Source organism: Caretta caretta, chromosome 14 (assembly GCF_965140235.1).
Source record: "Caretta caretta isolate rCarCar2 chromosome 14, rCarCar1.hap1, whole genome shotgun sequence".
Lineage (NCBI taxonomy): Eukaryota > Metazoa > Chordata > Testudines > Cheloniidae > Caretta > Caretta caretta.
Genome location: NC_134219.1, coordinates 26,173,569 through 26,193,952, shown reverse-complemented (window position 1 = coordinate 26,193,952; position 20,384 = coordinate 26,173,569). Strand labels below are relative to the sequence as shown.

The 20,384-nt window shown below is 41.0% G+C and overlaps 1 protein-coding gene across 14 annotated transcripts in view; it reads left to right on the top strand.

The window, feature by feature from the left end:
- The window catches only part of MAP2K4 (mitogen-activated protein kinase kinase 4), a 194,180-nt gene that overhangs the window by 109,303 nt on the left and 64,493 nt on the right, over nucleotides 1–20,384 (top strand). For 8 of the 14 annotated variants that reach the window (XM_048817286.2, XM_048817288.2, XM_048817287.2 and 5 more), the window contains 2 exons: nucleotides 5,736–5,831; nucleotides 18,297–18,471. In XM_048817286.2, the coding sequence (XP_048673243.1) occupies nucleotides 5,736–5,831; nucleotides 18,297–18,471 (271 nt within the window). The remainder of the gene's footprint in view (nucleotides 1–5,735; nucleotides 5,832–18,296; nucleotides 18,472–20,384) is intronic. The other 6 variants (XM_048817305.2, XM_048817290.2, XM_048817297.2 and 3 more) reach the window with 2 other exon arrangements.

Here is a 20,384-nt window from a genome sequence, read left to right as displayed (position 1 = left end):
ATGTGAGATACCTCTTTGCATTTTTATTTGAAGGTAATTTAAGACTTTAGAAGGACTGAAACTTTTGTGTTATTAAAGCAGTTTTAAAAATATGTATCTGCTTGCTGTACCTCTGTTTGCCTCTGTGCACACAGTCTGGTTAGATCAGTAGTCACAACCCTCTAACTTTATTAGGTTGTCGGGTTTTCAGAATTAAAGCTCTTTCCTAACCCGCCATAGATACAGTTAAAAGGAAAATACACTTTTGCTTTTAGCATTCTATCATGATTCTTAAAGGGACACCCCCAACTTGACACTTACTAAAAAATGAGTTACAAGTAATTTTAGGTTCTTCATCAGTCCATGTCTCTCCTACCTGTTTTTGTGATAATACAAGCACTGTTTACTGATTTTTTTTTAAAAATTGTGTTCATCTCTTGCTGTGTGAAAGACCTGCATGAATGGAGGAAATGACCATATGGGATGGGACAACAGTGAAGGCGATGTGCTAGCAAAAGCACACAGGGCAGGCTTTGTAAAAGCACTTAGCATTAGCCTATCTCTGCTCCCATTGACTTCATTAGCTTTTGCATATCTCCATAAAAAAAACTGTGGGAGAACAGTGAAAAAATTATATTAATCATACATACAGTAATTCATGGGTTGTAGTTAGCGCAAATAGTGAAACTGGTCAGATACATTACTTTCTTAAAAAAAGAAATCCATTAAACAGTGCTGTAACAGCAGGCCTAGCAGAGAAGCTCAACCTCCCACCTCTTGGCCCCTCTTCTGCTATGTGAATCTTTTATCATGCGAACACATTTTGCTCTAAGAGAGAGCTTCCATGTAAATAACACCTGCTGCTTTCCCTTCTGCTACCAAGTGTGTATTTCTAGTCAAAACAGAAATCACATTTGCCTGATGTGCATCCAGAATACCACAGTGACACTACTGTTACCTTCTGCCATTCCAAGATTAGCCCTTCCCTGACCGCCAGTAGACACACAATGCGTTCTTTGTAGTAAAAAACCTCTGTGCGAGCGCCTATGATTGTGGGAAGCTTCCCGCCTTGTTACTGATGATTGGTTACTTTCTGAGCACTCAGTGTGCTTGGGGCTGTGAAGGGACAAGAAGAAATTATCTCTGTTGTAAGGTATTTTTACAATCTAGCTGTAAGACTGAAGTCCACATCTACTGTAGATAAGGACAGATGCATTCAACGGTAACGCCTCTCCTATTTCCTGCTGCCATTTTCTGTGCCAATTCCCCTCAAAACCACAGAAAGCAGATCTCTTGGGACACCCTCGACTACAAACTCTCAGTCCTTTCTGTATATTTCATCTATTGGTGCTGCAGTGACACCGAAGATCACTATAACTGAAAGATTAGAGAGAAAATATATAATGTCTGAACATCGCTCTGTCTCCATTGTTTGTTATTTAAATAAAATTTTAATCCACTTTATTTAATTACAGTATATTTTAACTGTATTCTACTTTTTTGAAGTTGGGAAGCTGCTACAAGTCATTCTAAAAGTGATGCTTCACACCAAGCAGAGAAAATATGAGGCATTTTTCTCTTTGAGCCTTCATTGCCAGTACTGTTAGGAACAGCCAGTAAGAGTCTGGAGCATGCGCTTTCAGAAGTGTTGGTCTTTTTATGTTCAAGGACTATGTGCCTACTCTGTATCCAGTGGCTCCTACTCTGTCCAAGTGTATAACAATATTTCAGTATAAAAGAGTGTTCTTATGTTCTTTCTTTTCTATTAAAAAATATTGGATGAATATTGATGTTTCAACAGTAGCACAGTACTAGCACTGGTTAGTATTAGGTGCTTGTACAGTACTAACAGTGCACCTTGTTTTTGACCAGGTGTACTCTCTGGCTATTATTGCTGGGCCTCACTTGATTCATTTTTTGCTGTTTTTGTGACATGGAGAAATGTCTGAGAAGGATTACATAGAAGTCCCCAAAGTCATTATATTTGTGACATAAGATGGTCTTATACCCAGGACTCCAGATATGAAGGCTAGTGAATCAGGATCTGGAAAAAGGACTAAACTGTGAGGTGGCAAAATTTGCAGATGATACAAAACTACTCGAGATAGTTAAATCCAAAACAGACTGTGAAGAGTTATAAAGAGATCTCACAAAACTGGGTGACTGGGCAACAAAATGGCAGATAAAATTCAGTGTTGATAAAGGCAAAGTAATGCACATTGGAAAACATAATCCCAACTACACATATAAAAAGATGGGATCTAAATTAGCTGTTACCACTCAAAAAAGAGATCTTGGAGTCATTGTGGATAGTACTCAGAAAACATCCACTCAGTGTGCAGCGGCAGTCAAAAAAAGCTAACAGAATGTTGGGAATCATTAAGAAAGGGATAAATAATAAGACAGAAAGTATCATATTGCCTCTATATAAATCCATGGTACGCCCACATCTTGAATTCTGCATGCAGATGTGGTCGCCCCATCTTAAAAAAGATATATTGGAATTGGAAAAGGTTCAGAAAAAGGCAACAAAAATTATTAGGGATATGGAACGGCTTCCATATGAGGAGAGATTAATAAGACTGGGACTTTTCAGCTTGGAAAAGAGACAATTAAGGGGGGATATGATAGAGGTGTATAAACTCATGACTGGTGTGGAGAAATTAAATAAGGAAGTGTTATTTACTCCTTCACATAACACAAGAACTACGGGTCACCAAATGAAAATAATAGGCAGCAGGTTTAAAACAAACAAAAGGAAGTATTTCTTCACATAATGCACAGTCAACCTGTGGAACTCTTTGCCAGAGGATGTTGTGAAGGCCAAGTCTATAACAGGGTTCAAAAAAGAACTAGACAAATTCATGGAGGATAGGTCCATCAATGGCTATTAGCCAGGATGGTCAGGGATAGTGTCCATAGCCTCTGTTTGCCAGAAACTGGGAATGGGTGACAGGGGATGGATTACAGGGGATAATAATTACCTGTTCTGTTCATTCCCCGTGAAGCACCTGGCATTGGCCACTGTTGGAAGACAGGCTACTGGGATAGATGGACCTTTGGTCTGACCCTGCCTCCCAAAACCCCAGTAAATTTTTTGCTCTGTTAACTTTTCTAACAATTAAAGTTTGTCATCGACAGTCTGATATTCACACCTGCTGAATTTAATAAAAACAGAAACCAAGTACTTTATTCTTTAAGTATTAAAGTCATCTCATTGTCATATGAGCAGCAGTTTGTATTTTTGTTTGGTTACTCAGAGCTGTTTTGAGCCCTCTGGTCTACTGGTTCAAAACTGACAGTCGTTTCCTCTGAATTCATGCCTTTGTTTTTTGCCAAGCACCATGAAATGGACAACAAGAAGAGGAAAAGATGCAAATTCAAAGAACCGTAGCTCATCCTTTCAGGCCACCATTGTCAGCTTTTTCTCCTCTTTGCTGATGTTATCTTTTCACCTTATAGTGTGGGAAGTTGAAATAATCTGGGCTGAATGGATGAAATGCATCAGAAAAATCTGCAGTGGTTTCAGAATCAATCAAGAAGATCCCATGCAGAGGAGCTATTCTGCCACAGTAACACTGCATGCTCTGCATCAAGCTTTTGTGTAATTGGATGAGTTGTTTGTTTTTTGGCCTGCATGATTAAATTATTCTAGCCACTCCATTAATTGGAGAAGTAGACTTCAGAACGGGACTAAAATTAATTAGGTTCCTTATATATTGTGATTAGGTGACTACAGCCCTCTGCTGTGAATCTCAGATGGGTGGAATTGTGCCCCATCATCAAGACTTTGCATGTTGGGAGGCCTTAAAGCAAAGGAGAGTCAGATGTCCCAGTCAGAATTCCAATGGATCTCATCAACTAATGGCAGTCCTGGGAAGTCTTTCCTTGAGCTAGGCCTGGTTCCCCCTTTGTGGAACACCTAGAATATTTGGAGTAGAGCTGGACAGACCATTTCTCCTTCATGCTTGGTCTCAGTGATACCTTGGCTGGCAAGTAGACACAATCAATTAGAGATGAGTAAAGTCCACCAAAATCGCTTCTGATTCCCAGGTTAGGACAGCTTGGTTAGGGGTGATAACCATTTTCCAGGAGGATGTGGGCTTCTGTGTAATCCAGTGGATATATGCATTCTCTCTGATATTCCAAACAGGTATCTCTCTCAGGAATGATGCTTTCTCTCTTTTTTTCATAATAACTTTCATTTCCCTGTAGATTAAAGAAGGGGAAATGATTCTCTGGCAGCTGTTGGCCTTGCTCCAGGAGAGCTTCCGTAGCTGTTTAGCCAAAGTACTTTGTAGATCTGAAATAGTCAGGGCAGACACAACCATTTTAAATGGACCCAACATTTAAAGTCTGTCACAATAACACTAGACTTAGGAGACTATAGAGCATTGATACATTTGATAGTCAGTCACCTCCTCAATCCCATGACATATTTGTGGGTTGCCTTCAAAATACATGTCATGTTTGGTGTTGTACTAGGATCTTCCAGTTAGTCTTGCTGTGGCCTCTCTTGTGGTCACTGAAGTAGTTGTGATAAATGCAGCCTTCTGGATAGGTAATCCCTCTTTTCTCTCCTAGCTGGATGATTCCCTTGCCTCAGATCTAGCTTTTTCTGCAGCAGATACCAGTGTGTTACTTCCAGGATCAGGTTTTTCTCCAAAGTTGCACTGAATTTCAGAATTAGCCAAGAGGTGTCATTACCTAAACTTCTTCCACACCCTGCTCAAACAGAGAAACCAATGCAACCTAGAGCTTTTACATTCCCTAGCACTTAGCTTGAGTCACCGATAGAACTTCTTTTGTTAAGAATGTAAGAAAAGTCACAAGGGCTACTTTAGCAAAATGGCTTTAAGAGCAATTGTAACAGATAAACTTAGTTTTAGGGCATTTGCAGATGATGAGGTGAGCAAAGGCATGCATTTGTTTCTGAACATTGTTGGTCATTGCTTTATTTGTACGTACAGATATTTGAGTGATCATTTCCTGTCTGTCCTCCCCATTGCCCTTAGTAAGGTGTACAACTCAGAACCCATCAATGCTGAAAGAGTGGATCCTAGTCACGGGAAAGGGAAATTTCTTACCTGGAATGCGTGTGAGAGGCTCTAATTGAGAGCCTGAATACACAGTGTACAGTAGTAGTTAGCCTTCAGCTCTTCTGTTAGCTGCAGAGATCTATCTGGAAATAAAAGGGAAGGATATAGTGTGCCCCAGGCATAAAAAAGTATTCAGTAGTGGATGGGCTGATTCACCTTGACTGACAGGTCTAAATGGGAATGGCCACCACTCCTAGATTGGTGGATCCAAGACACACTAGTTTTTGTGGTAAGAAATTCTCCTTTATCAGAGCCCAAGAGGAAGCTATGTGATGGTGATCAATGTTGTGAATCTATGCAGTCTGAATGTTATTAATACTTAGTTATGTTGTTAGAAAATTGATTCCAATGATTGGTGTTTTTAACATTACAACTGAAAATAATATTTCCATTGTTTTAAAAAAATAAAAGGCATACAATATAATGCATTAACAGTACAGCTCAACGATCTTCAAATGCAAGAACTGCTTTGCTCCATTTGAAGAGAGGTGCATTAGTTAGGCTTAATGGGGAAGAAAAATATAACATGTACTAATTTCTTATGCTAGCCATGCCAAAGGCAGTATGTCTAGATGAGTATATGTTTTACGTTATTGTGTCATGTGATAACAGCACCATGTTTTCCTGTCATTTTCACAACTCTTTTCCTGGCTGAAGTGATACACAAGCAACACTGGGTAGTAATCACATTGTCCCGTTCACTTTCAAAAGGAGAGAAGCGGACCTCATCCAGAAACTTTCCAGCAGGCTACAGTAAGCTTAACTGTCTGTTAGCCATTGTCAAATATTTTCCATGTCAGCAAAAATGGCATCTATAAAGTAATGAAATTTGTCTCAGCAATACCGTGCCATTCCATGAGTTATTTCTATGTAATGATATTACCACATTTCAGTATCATTTTTTAAATATATATATATTTATTCTCCTTATTCTCATGTTGATTCTTAATGATGTGTTATGTCTCTGTTTTCTGTTCTCTCAATGATAGCTGGCAGTGGCTCAGGAGGAAGGGTTATTAAATTAGCTAGATCTAACATTTTCATATTACTCTAAAATGCTTTAATCCAACACAAGTGTAGACGGTGCATACTTGGTAGATTGGGCATGTGTGTTACTGTCTGGCTGCATGTTTCACTCCAAACAAAAATGAGTTTGGTGTTCTGGGGATCCATACATAAGGCCAGATTCTAGTGTGAGTTACACTAGTGTGAATCAGGAGGACTCAATTGTCTTGGACATGGTTATTCGGAATCTGAGTTACACCGGTGTAAACTGAGAGAAGAATCTATCTAGTTAATCAAATAAACTCAAAACAAAATGTGGAGCTTCTGAAGGCCCAATCCAAGCCCCATTTAAGTCAGTGGGAGTCTTTTTGTGGATTTGAATGGGTGTTGGATTGAACTGCAAGGGCTGTGATATATTCTGTACAGTTTTCCATGCATTGCTGAGATCTGTGCTTTGAGTAATTTTGGTGGAGCATAGAAAGCCAGAACAGGCCTCAGTTGAGCTTCTGCCATTTCTTCATGATGAAAGTGAGGGACCTGGTTTTTGTTTTTTTTCTTTGAGTTTTACTGGCTGAGGGATGCTGAATGGAATTAATTCCTTCTTTTAAAGCCTTTGCTGAATCTCTTCATCAGTGATTGGTTCTAGACACATGGCATCAAATAGAATGTGAGAATAAACAGCAGAAAGACTTACAAATGAACAAGTAGAAGCAAAACCACTACATTCTGTGTCCTCTGCCTGGGGCAGAAATCCCTATTAACTTGTTGGCTTGCTCAGTTCAAGGAAGATTTTGTTCTCAGGACTCTGTTAAAACCTCACTAGGGAGCTGACATTTTCAGGCTACTTGAAATAACTCTGCAGCTTTGCTATTGGAGGATTTCCCCTGCCATGAAATACAAAACATGGCTACTGTTTTATTAATGTTAGTTAGCCTCCAAGGTGTACAGATTGATCAGTAAAGAAAGCTACATTTAAACAGAAAGCCTACAGAAATGCCACACTAGCTAATGGACTCAGTGCAAATTGATCAGCCAGAATCATAAACCTGCTTTTACTTAAGAATTGTGAACAGTGCACAGTGCCTTGAGTTTTCTTTTGGTCACTAATTTGGCTTATCAGCACATTGTCCACAAATCAGCTTCTGAAATTGTTGTACCAATAAAATAAAAACCAGCAGGATCTTATTAAAGGGAAAAAGGCAAAATACCACATTTATTGTGAATACAGAAAGAATCATAGTAAGCAGTTAGTTATAGTTATAACATTCCATTCAATCTCATATTTATTCACACATTCATTCATACAAACACACACACACACACAGGTTCTGCAAGGTTGTTATCATAGTTACCAGCCTTAGAGTTGCTCATGCCAAGCCACTGGCCAGGTGGCCTGGACATGAGGAGGGAGCAGGGCCTTGTCAGATGCTCATCTGATGCTCCTGGAAGTTGGTTTGCAGAATCAGACCCCAAAGTTCTCACTTTTTAGAGTCTATTTTTATAGGAATTTCTTCCTATGCGAGTCTATGGGAATTGCTTCATCATGCTGTTGCTGAATCAATCAGCAGTTAGCACATTCCTGACGGCTCCAAGATGTTATCTTGTTCTTTGGTTCTCCCATTCTTGAGGCTGTTGGGTGGATTCCAGTCTGCCCTCCGGGGGTCCTCTGGTTATTTCCACTTGACGCCTTCTTCAGCCGATGGACACTGGATTCTTAGGCTGGCACCTCCCTGATCATTCAGTTATTATCCACACCAAGCATCCATCCACATACGTCCTCTATCTCTATTTTAATCACAATTGTTAATACAACAAAAGGGCGGGGAGTCTCTGGGTGCTGTTTCTGTTGTTAGAGTATTGCTTTGAGTCTCTCTCTCTGTGAATTGCTTTGAGAATAGACTCTGTCTTAGAATGTACTAACACAATTAGCAGCTTGCAAGTTTCACACATAGAGGGAGAGAAACAGTACCAAAAACCAAGAGACCTCTTAATTAGTAATACCCTGGAATTTAAACTCTGGGGAATCAAACTCATTTGTGATTTTAATACAGAACTTCTTTAATATGATCCAACATAATGCCATTGTGAACAGCATCTTTTTACCAGGCTTGCGGAGAAGTAGAATGAGTGTATGTCTACTAACCTCTGTGCAGTTAGTGACTTCCTTCAGAATCATAGAATCATAGAATCATAGAATATAAGGGTTGGAAGGGACCCCAGAAGGTCATCTAGTCCAACCCCCTGCTCGAAGCAGGACCAATTCCCAGTTAAATCATCCCAGCCAGGGCTTTGTCAAGCCTGACCTTAAAAACCTCTAAGGAAGGAGATTCTACCACCTCCCTAGGTAACGCATTCCAGTGTTTCACCACCCTCTTAGTGAAAAAGTTTTTCTTAATATCCAATCTAAACCTCCCCCACTGCAGCTTGAGACCATTACTCCTCGTTCTGTCATCTGCTACCATTGAGAACAGTCTAGAGCCATCCTCTTTGGAACCCCCTTTCAGGTAGTTGAAAGCAGCTATCAAATCCCCCCTCATTCTTCTCTTCTGCAGGCTAAACAATCCCAGCTCCCTCAGCCTCTCCTCATAATTCATGTGTTCCAGACCCCTAATCATTTTTGTTGCCCTTCGCTGGACTCTCTCCAATTTATCCACATCCTTCTTGAAGTGTGGGGCCCAAAACTGGACACAGTACTCCAGATGAGGCCTCACCAATGTCGAATAGAGGGGAACGATCACGTCCCTCGATCTGCTCGCTATGCCCCTACTTATACATCCCAAAATGCCATTGGCCTTCTTGGCAACAAGGGCACACTGCTGACTCATATCCAGCTTCTCGTCCACTGTCACCCCTAGGTCCTTTTCCGCAGAACTGCTGCCTAGCCATTCGGTCCCTAGTCTGTAGCTGTGCATTGGGTTCTTCCGTCCTAAGTGCAGGACCCTGCACTTATCCTTATTGAACCTCATCAGATTTCTTTTGGCCCAATCCTCCAATTTGTCTAGGTCCTTCTGTATCCTATCCCTCCCCTCCAGCGTATCTACCACTCCTCCCAGTTTAGTATCATCCGCAAATTTGCTGAGAGTGCAATCCACACCATCCTCCAGATCATTTATGAAGATATTGAACAAAACCGGCCCCAGGACCGACCCTTGGGGCACTCCACTTGATACCGGCTGCCAACTAGACATGGAGCCATTGATAACTACCCGTTGAGCCCGACAATCTAGCCAGCTTTCTACCCACCTTGTAGTGCATTCATCCAGCCCATACTTCCTTAACTTGCTGACAAGAATACTGTGGGAGACCGTGTCAAAAGCTTTGCTAAAGTCAAGAAACAATACATCCACTGCTTTCCCTTCATCCACAGAATCAGTAATCTCATCATAGAAGGCGATTAGATTAGTCAGGCGTGACCTTCCCTTGGTGAATCCATGCTGGCTGTTCCTGATCACTTTCCTCTCATGCAAGTGCTTCAGGATTGATTCTTTGAGGACCTGCTCCATGATTTTTCCAGGGACTGAAGTGAGGCTGACTGGCCTGTAGTTCCCAGGATCCTCCTTCTTCCCTTTTTTAAAGATTGGCACTACATTAGCCTTTTTCCAGTCATCCGGGACTTCCCCGGTTCGCCACGAGTTTTCAAAGATAATGGCCAATGGCTCTGCAATTAGACCATTAGAAATCCTGCATTAGACCAATTTGTGAAGCATAATTTGTCTGTCAAGCTTTTTAAAATCATGACGCACAGTCTTATAGAATCACAGAACCATAGGGTTAGAAGGATCAGCAAGAGTCATCTAGTCCAGTGGTTCGCAAAGTTATTTGATCGCACCCCCCTTCTTTGTGTTTCTAGTAGTTTACGCCTCCCCCAGGCACCCAGCCAGCAGCCACCGCTCTCCGGCCACCCATCACTCTTGCTGATCCTTCTAACCCTATGGTTCTGTGATTCTATAAGACTGTGCGTCATGATTTTAAAAAGCTTGACAGACAAATTATTAATTGCCCCCCTGCCAAGATGGCTATCCAGCCTCCTTTTGAAAACCTCCCGTGAAGGAGCTTCCATGACCTCCCTAGGCAGTCTGTTCCATTGTCCTACTGTTCTTACAGTTAGAAAGTTTTTCCTGAGATTTAATCTAAATCTGCCATGCTGTAGTTTGAACCCATTGCCTCTTGTCCTACCCTCTGTGGTAAGAGAGAACAACTTTTCTACTTTTTTATGGCAGCTTTTGAAGTATTTGAAAACCACTATCATGTGCCCCCTTAATCTCCTCTTTTCCAAACTAAACATACCCAGTTCCTTCAGCCTTTGCTCATATGGCTTTCATTGCATCCCATGGATCATCTTTGGCACTCACCTCTGCATCCTTCTCAGTTTCTCTATATCCTTTCTATACATTGGTGACCAAAACTGGACACAGTACTCCAGCTGAGGCCTAACCAGTGTTGAGTAGAGAGGTACTATCACCTCCTATGACTTGCATGCTATGCCTCTGCTAATGCAACCTAAAACTGCATTTCCTTTTTTTGCAGCAGCATCACATTGCTGACTCATGTTGAGGTTGTGATCCACTGCAACACCCAGATCCTTCTCAGCAGTGCTGCTGCCAAGCCAGTTATCCCTCATTCTGTATTTGTCCAATTGATTTTTCTTCCCTAAGTGTAGCACCTTACATTTGTTTTTGTTGAATTTCATTTTCTTGTCTATAGCCCTGTTCTCCAGTTTATCAAGATCCTTTTGAATATTAGCTCTATCCTCCAAAGTGTTTGCAACCCCCAGCTTTGCCCTTGACCCCCAGCTTTGTGTCATCTACAAATTTGATCAATATGCTCTCTATTTCTACATCCAGGTAATTAATAAAGACGTTAAAAAACACCGGACCCAGAACAGATCTCTGTGGAACCCCTTTTGAGACCTCCCTCCAATTTGACATCATTCCATTAATAGTTAGTCTTTGTTTGCAGTTGTTTAACCAATTATGTATCCATTTAATGGTAGTTCTGTGAAGCCCACATTTCTCCAGCTTACTTATCAGAATGTCATGTAGCACTGTGTCAAAAGCCTTGCTGAAGTCCAGGTATATTATGTCTACCACATTCCCCAAATCCACCAAACCAGTTACCCTGTCAAAGAAGGAAATCAAGCTAGTTCTTAGTAAATCTATGCTGGCTGCTAGGGATCACCCCTTCATCCCCCAGGTATTTACAAATTGAATATTTTATACATTGCTCTAGTAGCTTCCCAGTTGTAGAGGTCAGGCTGACTGGTCTGTAGTTCCCAGGGTCCTTCTTTTCCCCCTTTTTAAAGATGGGCACCCACGTTAGCTCTTCTCCAGTCTTCCGGGACCTCTCCTGTCATCCATGAGTTTACAAATATTATTGCCAGTGGCTCCAAGATTTCTTCAGTTAATAACATCAGAACCTTGGAGGGAATAGCATCTGGTCCCACTGACTTGAATTCATTGAGATTAGTCAGAATATCTCTGACGCGTTCTTTACTTATCCTGATTTGCATCCTTTCCCTTTTATTGTCTATGGGAACTTCTCTAGTTGTCCGATCACGTTATTTTTTTTTGAGAAGGCTGAAGCAAAGTAGGCATTGAGTAGCTCTGCCTTTCTATCATCTTCCAATACCAGCTCACCTTCTCCATTGAGCACCATCCTTGGTCTTTCGTTTCTGTCTGACATATTAGTAGAACCCCTTCTTGTTGTCTCTAACATTTCTTGCCAGTTATATGCTCCCACCACAACATTTCATCCCTTCCCTCTTAGTTTTTTTGCTCTGATACCCACAGCAACACAAAGGCACTCACTGAATATTCACATACTTGCATATGCCACCTTTCTGGCTTGGCCTTGCTCCATTATGTGCTGTCACATAATCTTCAGGTTTGCGTGAAATTACCCCTCCACCTCTCTGCTTTCCCCTCATAGGACTTCTCGCCCATGCCAAAGAAATGCTTGTTTTTAAAAGTTTCAGCATTCCTACTGCTAAGATACTAATGGTAGAGTTTAATTACTGCAATACAATGAATTTATGCCTGTCCAAAAACATGCAAATATTTTTATTAGGGCTGTCAAGCGATTAAAAAATTATTCACAATTAATAACGTGATTTTAAAAAATTAGTCGTGATTAATCATGCAGTTAAACAATAATAGAATACCATTTATTTAAATACTTTTGGATGTTTTCCACATTTTCAAATATATTGATTTCAATTACCACACAGAATACAAAGTGTACAGCGCTCACTTTATATTTATTTTTGATTACAAATATTTGCATCATAAAAAAGAAGCAAAAGAAATAGTATTTCAGTTCACCTAGTACAAGTCCTGTCATGCAGTCTCTTTATTATGAATGTTGAACTTACAAATGTAGCATAATGTCCAAAAAAAAACCCCTGCATTCAAAAATAAAACAATATGAAACTTTAGAGCTTACAAGTCCACTCAGTCCTACTTCTTGTTCAGCCAGTCGCTCAGACAAACAGGTGTGTTTATATTTGAAGGAGATAATGCTGCCTGCTTCTTGTTTACAATGTAAACTGAAAGTGAGGACAGGCGTTCTTATGGCCCTGTTGTAGCCGGCGTTGCAAGATATTTATGTGCCAGATGCGCTAAAGATTCATATGTCCCTTCATGCTTCAACCACCATTCCAGGGAACATGCGTCCATACTGATGACAGGTTCTGCTTGATAATGATCTGAAGCAGTGTGGACTGACACATGTTCATTTTCATTATCTAAGTCAGATGCCACCAGCAGAAGGTTGATTTTCTTTTTTGGTGGTTTGGGTTCTGTAGTTTCGGCATTGAACTGTTGCTCTTTTAAGACTTCTGAAAGCATGCTCCAGACCTCATCAGATTTTGGAAGGCACTTTAGATGCTTAAACCTGCGGTTGAGTGCTGTAACTATCTTTAGAAATCTCACATTGGTATCTTCTTTGCATTTTGTCAGATCTACAGTGAAAGTTTTCTTTAAATGAACAACATGTGCTGGGTCATCATCTGAGACTGCCATAACATGAAATATATGGCAGAATGCATGTAAAACACAGAGCAGGAGACATACAGTTCTCTCCCAAGGAGTTGAGTCACAAATTTAATTAATGTATTATTTTTTTAATGAGCATCATCGACATGGAAGCATGTTTTCTGGAGCGGTGGCCAAAGCATGAAGAGGCATATGAATATTTACTTTATCTGGCACGTAAATACCTTGCAACACCGGCTACAAAAGTACCATGTGAATGCCAGTTCTCACTTTCAGGTGACATTGTAAATAAGAAGCAGGCAGCATTATCTCCCATAAATGTCAACAAACTTGTTTGTCTTAGCTCTTGACTGAACAAGAAGTAGGACTGAGTGGACTTGTAAGCTATAAAGTTTTACATTGTTTTGTTTCTGAGTGCAGTTATGTAACAAAAAATAATCTACATTTGTAAATTGCACTTGCATGATAAAAAGATTGCAGTAAGTACAATACTTGTATGAGATGAATTGAAAAATATTATTTCTTTTTATCATTATTACAGTGCAAATATTTATAATCATTAAAAATAATATAAAGTGAGCAATGTACACTTTGTATTCTGTGTTGTAATTGAAATCAATATATTTCAATTGGTATTCTGTTATTGTTTAGCAGTGCAATTAAAACTGTGGTTTATCACAATTAATTTTTTTTTTTTTAGTTAATTGCATGAGTTAACTGCGATTAATTGATGGCCCTAGTATTTATGGCTATTTTGCAGTAGAGTTTTGGAATCTTTTAGGCTTATTAGACTCGCCAAGCTTCCTGTGTGGATCTAGCTCAGTAAGCTTGCAGTTAGCAAACTTCATGTCCTGCTTTTCTGTGACACTGTCCTTGGCCCTGAACAGTGGTGCCTGGCTCCAGCAGTCCTTGTGGCTAATGCCAAGCTGGATCCATGAACATTTTTTCCTTCTGTCAAAGGGCAACTGTTGCGAAGAATGATTGCCTTGCTTGGTGTTCCTAATCCCTGGAATATAACTGCTGTGACAAAGCAAAATAACCAGTTGGAGTAAGGTCTATAAATTGGCATCTTACAAATGCAGTGCTCCATATAGCGCTAGCTCCATATAGCACAGAAAATCCAAGTCTTATCTGTTCAAGCCCCATGGGACTCCCAAGCCTCTGATAGTTTTGGAATAACATTCTAGACTGGGATTTTCAAAGGCACTAAAGAGAGTTAGAAGCCCAAATTCCAGTGAATTCAATGGGAACTGAACTCAAAGACCCCTGGATTCCTTTAAAAATCTCCTCCATAATTATTGGAGGCTGAGAATGTTAATCTAACTGCTTGTGTGTGGGTATTAAAAGTGATAGTACTAATAAATCTTAAAATCTCCCTCCCCCACGGATCCATTTTGGGGCATCCCTGGGATTCAGCTTGATCTTGTGAGGGTTATATGCCTAGCTTGGAAATGGCTTTGTACCCACATTCCTGGCCTGTTACACGTTGATTGCATCGTCAGAAAGCAGAAGTGGATAGGGAAAGAGAAAGCTGACATATTATGACCTAAAAAGTCTATAAAGATTCTTATATATCACTAAACACAAGTGATTGAAATCCAGCCTCCAGCAGTGAAGCAGGAATCTGGCATTAACTACTTTCACATTTCTCTCTAGAGTTACTCTTTTGATATTTTAATTCCCAATTCACTGTGTTGGCTTTGTAGGGCAGACTTTAAAGATGCTGGCTCTAAGCGCTTGTCTACATTAGGGCTTTTTGCACTGCTATAGCTATAATAGTACAAACCCTATTGTAGATGCACTGACCTGGAATTAAGTGGGGTTTGCATTTATCCTGGTTTCACACCAGTGTACTCTCATATTACACCGATGCAATGCATCTACTCAGGGGTATGCACTTGTGTGCAGTTACACTGGTGTAGAGGTCCCTGCATTAGACAAGTCCTAAATTACCTTTCCACTGAAGAAATCACTATAAAAATCATAACATTTTAATGCTGACAGGAATGTTTGAGCTCCAGACTGTGCTTCTTACAGGAACATGCCAATATTTACTTCTAAGAGCTTCACTACATGAACAAGGTCTGTATTAAAATGTGTGCCACTCTGTTAAACATGTCATTTGGCCAAATGACCATTTCACGTGGGCATTTGAACAGGTGACTAAAAATCTGATCGGGATTGTTAGTGGCATTTCACTAGGACTAGAGCAAATTGCTTTCGTGTTTGTAGTTCCATGGAGCACCCCTATTTCACGCCACCATCTTCGCACCTGCAATCCCCTCTGTAGGGAGAGAGGCATTGCTAAGACTTCTTACCCTCACCCCCAGGCTTGTGTCTTCCCCCTGCCACTGCAGGAACAGTGGCACAATTTGCCTTCGGGCTAAAGCAGAACAGGAACTTCGTTTTCCATTTTATAGGAAATTCTGTGAGTTTGAATTCCTTTCCTATTCCGGAAAGGAATGAACACAAAAAATTTTGAAATTTGCCTCAAAACAAAATTCTGGGGAAAAAAAAAGAATTTGAAGTCAATCAAAGCATTTGTTGTTTAAAAAATCGAAATGTTTCATTCCAATGCCCACATCTAAATTTTTTAATAATGTAAAATAAATTTAAAAATAAAAAGTGATTTCCAAACAAAAAATGGAAATGTTCTGTTGTGAAAATGTCGAAATGGAACATTTTGACCTTATTGACCTTCCCCTGGAAGCAAAATTTTGGCACAATTAACACGTTTCTGCTAAATGTTTTGCTTTCAACGAATGGGCATTTTCCAGTGGAAAAAATTCCATCAGAAAATTTCCAGACTCTGCAGCAGCAGTGGTCCATCAGCAGGGATTTGGTGTCACCACTGTGCACGTCTGCCTTCCAGTCCTTCCTGCTGCTGCTCTGGCTGGGAAGACATGAGCAGGAGGGGCCATCTTCTAGCACCTTTCAAAACAACAGTTCACACCTGCTAGCTTCTTCCAGCAAACACAGAACCATTTTCAGATTACTGTCAAATCAAAATGTGCTAGCAGCAAGGAAGGCTGTAACTCTCATCACCGAGGTCCCAAGGTAAATTTTCTTTATGTTCAGCAGAGGCAGGTGGCAAAGTCTGAGGTGAGGTTTCTTCTGTACTGTTCTTCTGTTAGTTTCTTTGAATTGTTTTCACCTGCTCTTGTCTTCTGTTTCCTTTTTTCATTCCTTGCTTTTTGTTAAGTACATTCCATTCAGAATCCAAGTTATTATAGTGTTTTAATTTGAGGAATTTAACATACAGAAATCAAGGAAGGCCAAGAATAGATGAGGTCTCTGCGGATTTTTGTATTCTTAATGTTTGTGCCATCACCAGCATGACCACCCTTGAATTGTGTTTAACTGCAGGGGTTTCAGAGGGTTTAGGTGGGAAGTAGCAAAGTGGGGGAGTCAGAATAGGAAAGCTATAACAGGGGAAGGGGAGCAGCAGCATCACAAAAAGTTGCTGAGAGAAAAATAATGTTCCTGAAAGAAGCTGTTCAGTGAGATTCTTCTTCCATTGGGTCCATGGAATGCAGATGTTCAAGGACCAAGAAGTGCACTACCAACGTTTCATAAAGAAGCTAGAACACAGCAGATGAGGTCATTTAAGCCTTAGTTGTTCCAGTAAATGCGTACTTTGGGCCTGACCTTGCTGCCCACAAAGACCAAACTTCCCATGAAGCCCGAAGGGGTAGGCCTACACAACTGCTGGGAGCATGGCTCTCAGCCTGGATCAACAGACACTTGCACTAAGGGGCTCGGGCCAGCATGCTTAAAATAGCTGTGTAGACTTGGCTTTGACATTCAGACTTGGCCTGGAGTTCAGGCTCTGAAGCCAACCTCTGTCCCTAGGCTTCAGAGCCCAAGTGCCAACCCAAGTTGGAACGTTCATTTTGCTATTTTTTGCACTCTAGCGTGAGCCCGCTAACATAAGTCTGTCAACCTGGGCTGCAACACCTGCTCCCAAAAGCTATGGAGACATACCCAAGGAGTTCAGGAGTGGGCCCATAGTAATATCAAAGCATGTGTCATGTACAGCTGCTGGCTGATAGATGTTCTATTGTATTTATCAGCATGGAATACACTGCAGTATGTTTATTCCTTTGGCTGGTTAACTTGAGAAACTTGGCTTTCACAAATGCCTATCTGATGTAATGCCTCCATAACACTGGAGGGTTCTGGTGTGAGCGACCTTTTGATTAATGTGACTTTAAAGCAGGAAACCCGGTCTCCTGGGATAGCTTATGACTAGGGAAGTGCTAATCAGAAGATGAACTCATGAGAAACACTGGAGACTTTTGCAGTTGTTTTAAGGTAAACACTATTATCTACTAGGAATAAAGTGTAGAAAATACACATACATTTTCTATTAAATCAATGTTAAGAACAAAATTTGCAACAGGTAATAGGAATCACCTTAAAACAACTGTGGAATTCTGTAGCTTCTGTCACAAACTATGGGCATCATCCTGCATTCCTTAAACAGACAAATTCATATTGGGGGCTATGGGAGCTCTCTGTGCCCGAGGACTCTGGGCTCGGGCACTTTGTCAAGAAACATTTGGTCTGGCAGCTTCTGGTTTCTTGAGTAATAGTCAATTTGCATTATATTTTATATTAAAAATGGCTCTTCATTGCCTTTTTTCAATTAGATGAAGTGATTATGCACTATTTGAAATAAGTTACAGTTTTCCATTAAGATCAACAAGCTCTTCATAAACCTGCTAATACAAACTGGAGATTTAGTTTGATTTCTGTTCAACATGAGCAATACAAGTAAGACAGGTAGTCACCAGCAAGTGCATTTCTGCAGGGGAGGTGACACGCATAGCTTTGTATACATGAGACTAGGAGTGCTCTAAAGAATCTTGGTTCTGCATGCTATACCAAGTCCTGCTACAAGCCTGATGTATTTTTATGCACAATAGAAAATAGCCATGTAAATGAGAGTAATTAGAATGAATCTAATCTGAGACACATATTAAGTCTTATGCTGCAGTTAAGACATATAGCTAATAAAAGCTGTGACCAAATGTATTTCTTTGTTGATTTAACATTCTCCCTCAGCCCTGCATCCCCAAATAGAATCCTCCCTGGAATCACATTGTTGCTGTAGCCTATGTGCAACCCTCTCTTTCAATGTTTAATCAAGTGCTGCTGAAAAGAGAAAGTTACAAACTATTTAAAATATGGAAAAATTGCTTCCCAATATTTTTGACAGAGAGAGACTGAGAACACACAGCATTGAATCATCAGGAAAATTGAAGATTTCCCCTGAACAGCATTGGGATTTTACTGCAGAGGACTTGAAAGACCTTGGAGAAATTGGACGAGGAGCTTATGGTTCTGTCAACAAAATGGTCCACAAACCAAGTGGGCAAATTATGGCAGTTAAAGTAGGTGATGCCCATAATTGTGTTTGTACTTCAGTTCATTAAGGATGGAACGTGATGGAGAATTAATATTCATCCGTCTGTCACTGTCTACTGTTCTGTTGTGTTTATCTCCAGTATAAAGGGTACTTGTGCTGAAAACACAGTGTGTAATGGGCATATCTGTCAAGTGGATTGTGAAGGTCTTATACCTTGCTTGTGCACTTTAAAAAACTGACTGTGCCTCTTAGGAAGCAACTGCAGTGGGGGGTTGGATGGCTCTGGAGACTGGTAATGGGATATGAGGCCTTTCACCTGCTGATCACTGGTTCAAATCCAGCTTAGGTTGGTAGTAAGCACAAGTTAACATCCAATGGCAGCTTAGTGTCCTTTGTGAAATGAGTTAGTGACTAAAGACTGGTTCCAACTGGACATGTATCCATGCTACAGCAATTGACAGCCTCACCAGAGAGGGCAGGAAATGAGTGGGCATGTTTTTAGAGAACATACTGCTCTCTCAGTCTCACCATGATGTGAAAGCATGGAGTGCCTCCTGTGCTGACCCAGTCCTGGAAACACAGAAGGTCTAAGCCTCCAGGGCTGTCCATTTGGTACTTTACACCAGCACCAAACTCATGCTTTTTTGTTTTTTAAATATTGTTTTCCTAGTTCTTGTGTAACATAAAATAATCTTTGTCTTTGCTTTAACACTGCACGTTGTTGGGGATTTTTGATTAGTCACCTGAAGGTCCAGTTTGCGGTGAGATGGGCAGTGGATGTTTTTTCACTCTGGAAGTGATGAATTCTCTCTTCTTTGCTTGTGCTGCATACCAGTTAATGATATCCGCCTCCTAAATCTAGTTACAGGTACAAAATAGTGACACATGCTCCCCTGGCTTCACTGGAAGAGTAGAAGTGTGCTCTGAACCCAAACTATCTAGAAGTACGTGTTACTTTCTTTAATGGTCTCTCTCTCCAAACACAGTCTAAGTGGGTCTAGACATGTTAATTCCCAGTGGGTTCATGTACTTGTTGGAGCCAGTTTGGGGATGTGTTGCAACCCTCTTGCTAGCAGCCATTCTATATGATAGAGAGATGGATACGACCCAGTTGCCCGAGATTTGTATATGTGCTGTCCCTGGGAACAACTAAAAAGTTCTTGGAGTCTCCAGCATCACTCCTCTTTCCTCTTACTTCCCCCAGCAACATGGCACCCTCCTTCCAGCAGACAGGAGGTCAGTTATGCCTTTTGGAGTTGTTGGGATGGGCATAGCAGAATGATGCCTGGCACCTTTCCTGACTCAGGGACAGAGCTTGCTGCTGCTGCTTCAGCACTCCCAGCCTCACCAAGCCCAGTGAGTGGGAGATGGAAGGAGCCACTGGAGAGCACTGTGAGGCACTCCTTACCATTGGACTCAGCGGGTGGGCTGTGCCACATTCCTCAAGGCAAGTAGTCTTGATGTTGAAGTTGTTTAGGATTAGCTTTCCCCACAAAGCCGATCCTGAGCTAGCTGCTGGAGCGTGTACTGGTCATGGCTTTCTCTGATTTTTGTGACTGTTGCTCTTTGGGCAGTCCAGGAGGTAGGGCAGCCTCTTTAGACCAGCTGGACCCTATTGTCCCTCATGGGTTCCTGGTGCTCTGTGATGGGTCACCACTGGGTTATTCCTCCTCTCCTTCCTCGCACAGAGAGAGGCTCCTCTCTCTCTAGCTTACAGTGTGACACCAGCAACTGACTCTGTTCCAACTCCCAGTGTCTTGCCTCTGCTTGAAGAAGCAGTTGATGTGGTTTTCTAATCCTCTCCACTTTCTGTCTGCAGGCAGGAGCTTTCCTCACTATTTTGGTTTTTCTCCCTCTGCCTTGTGCCCCCCTTGGCAGGAAGAGGATTTTTGAGAACAGGAAACTGGTATTTAAAGAGAAAACATGGCAGGGCAGCAG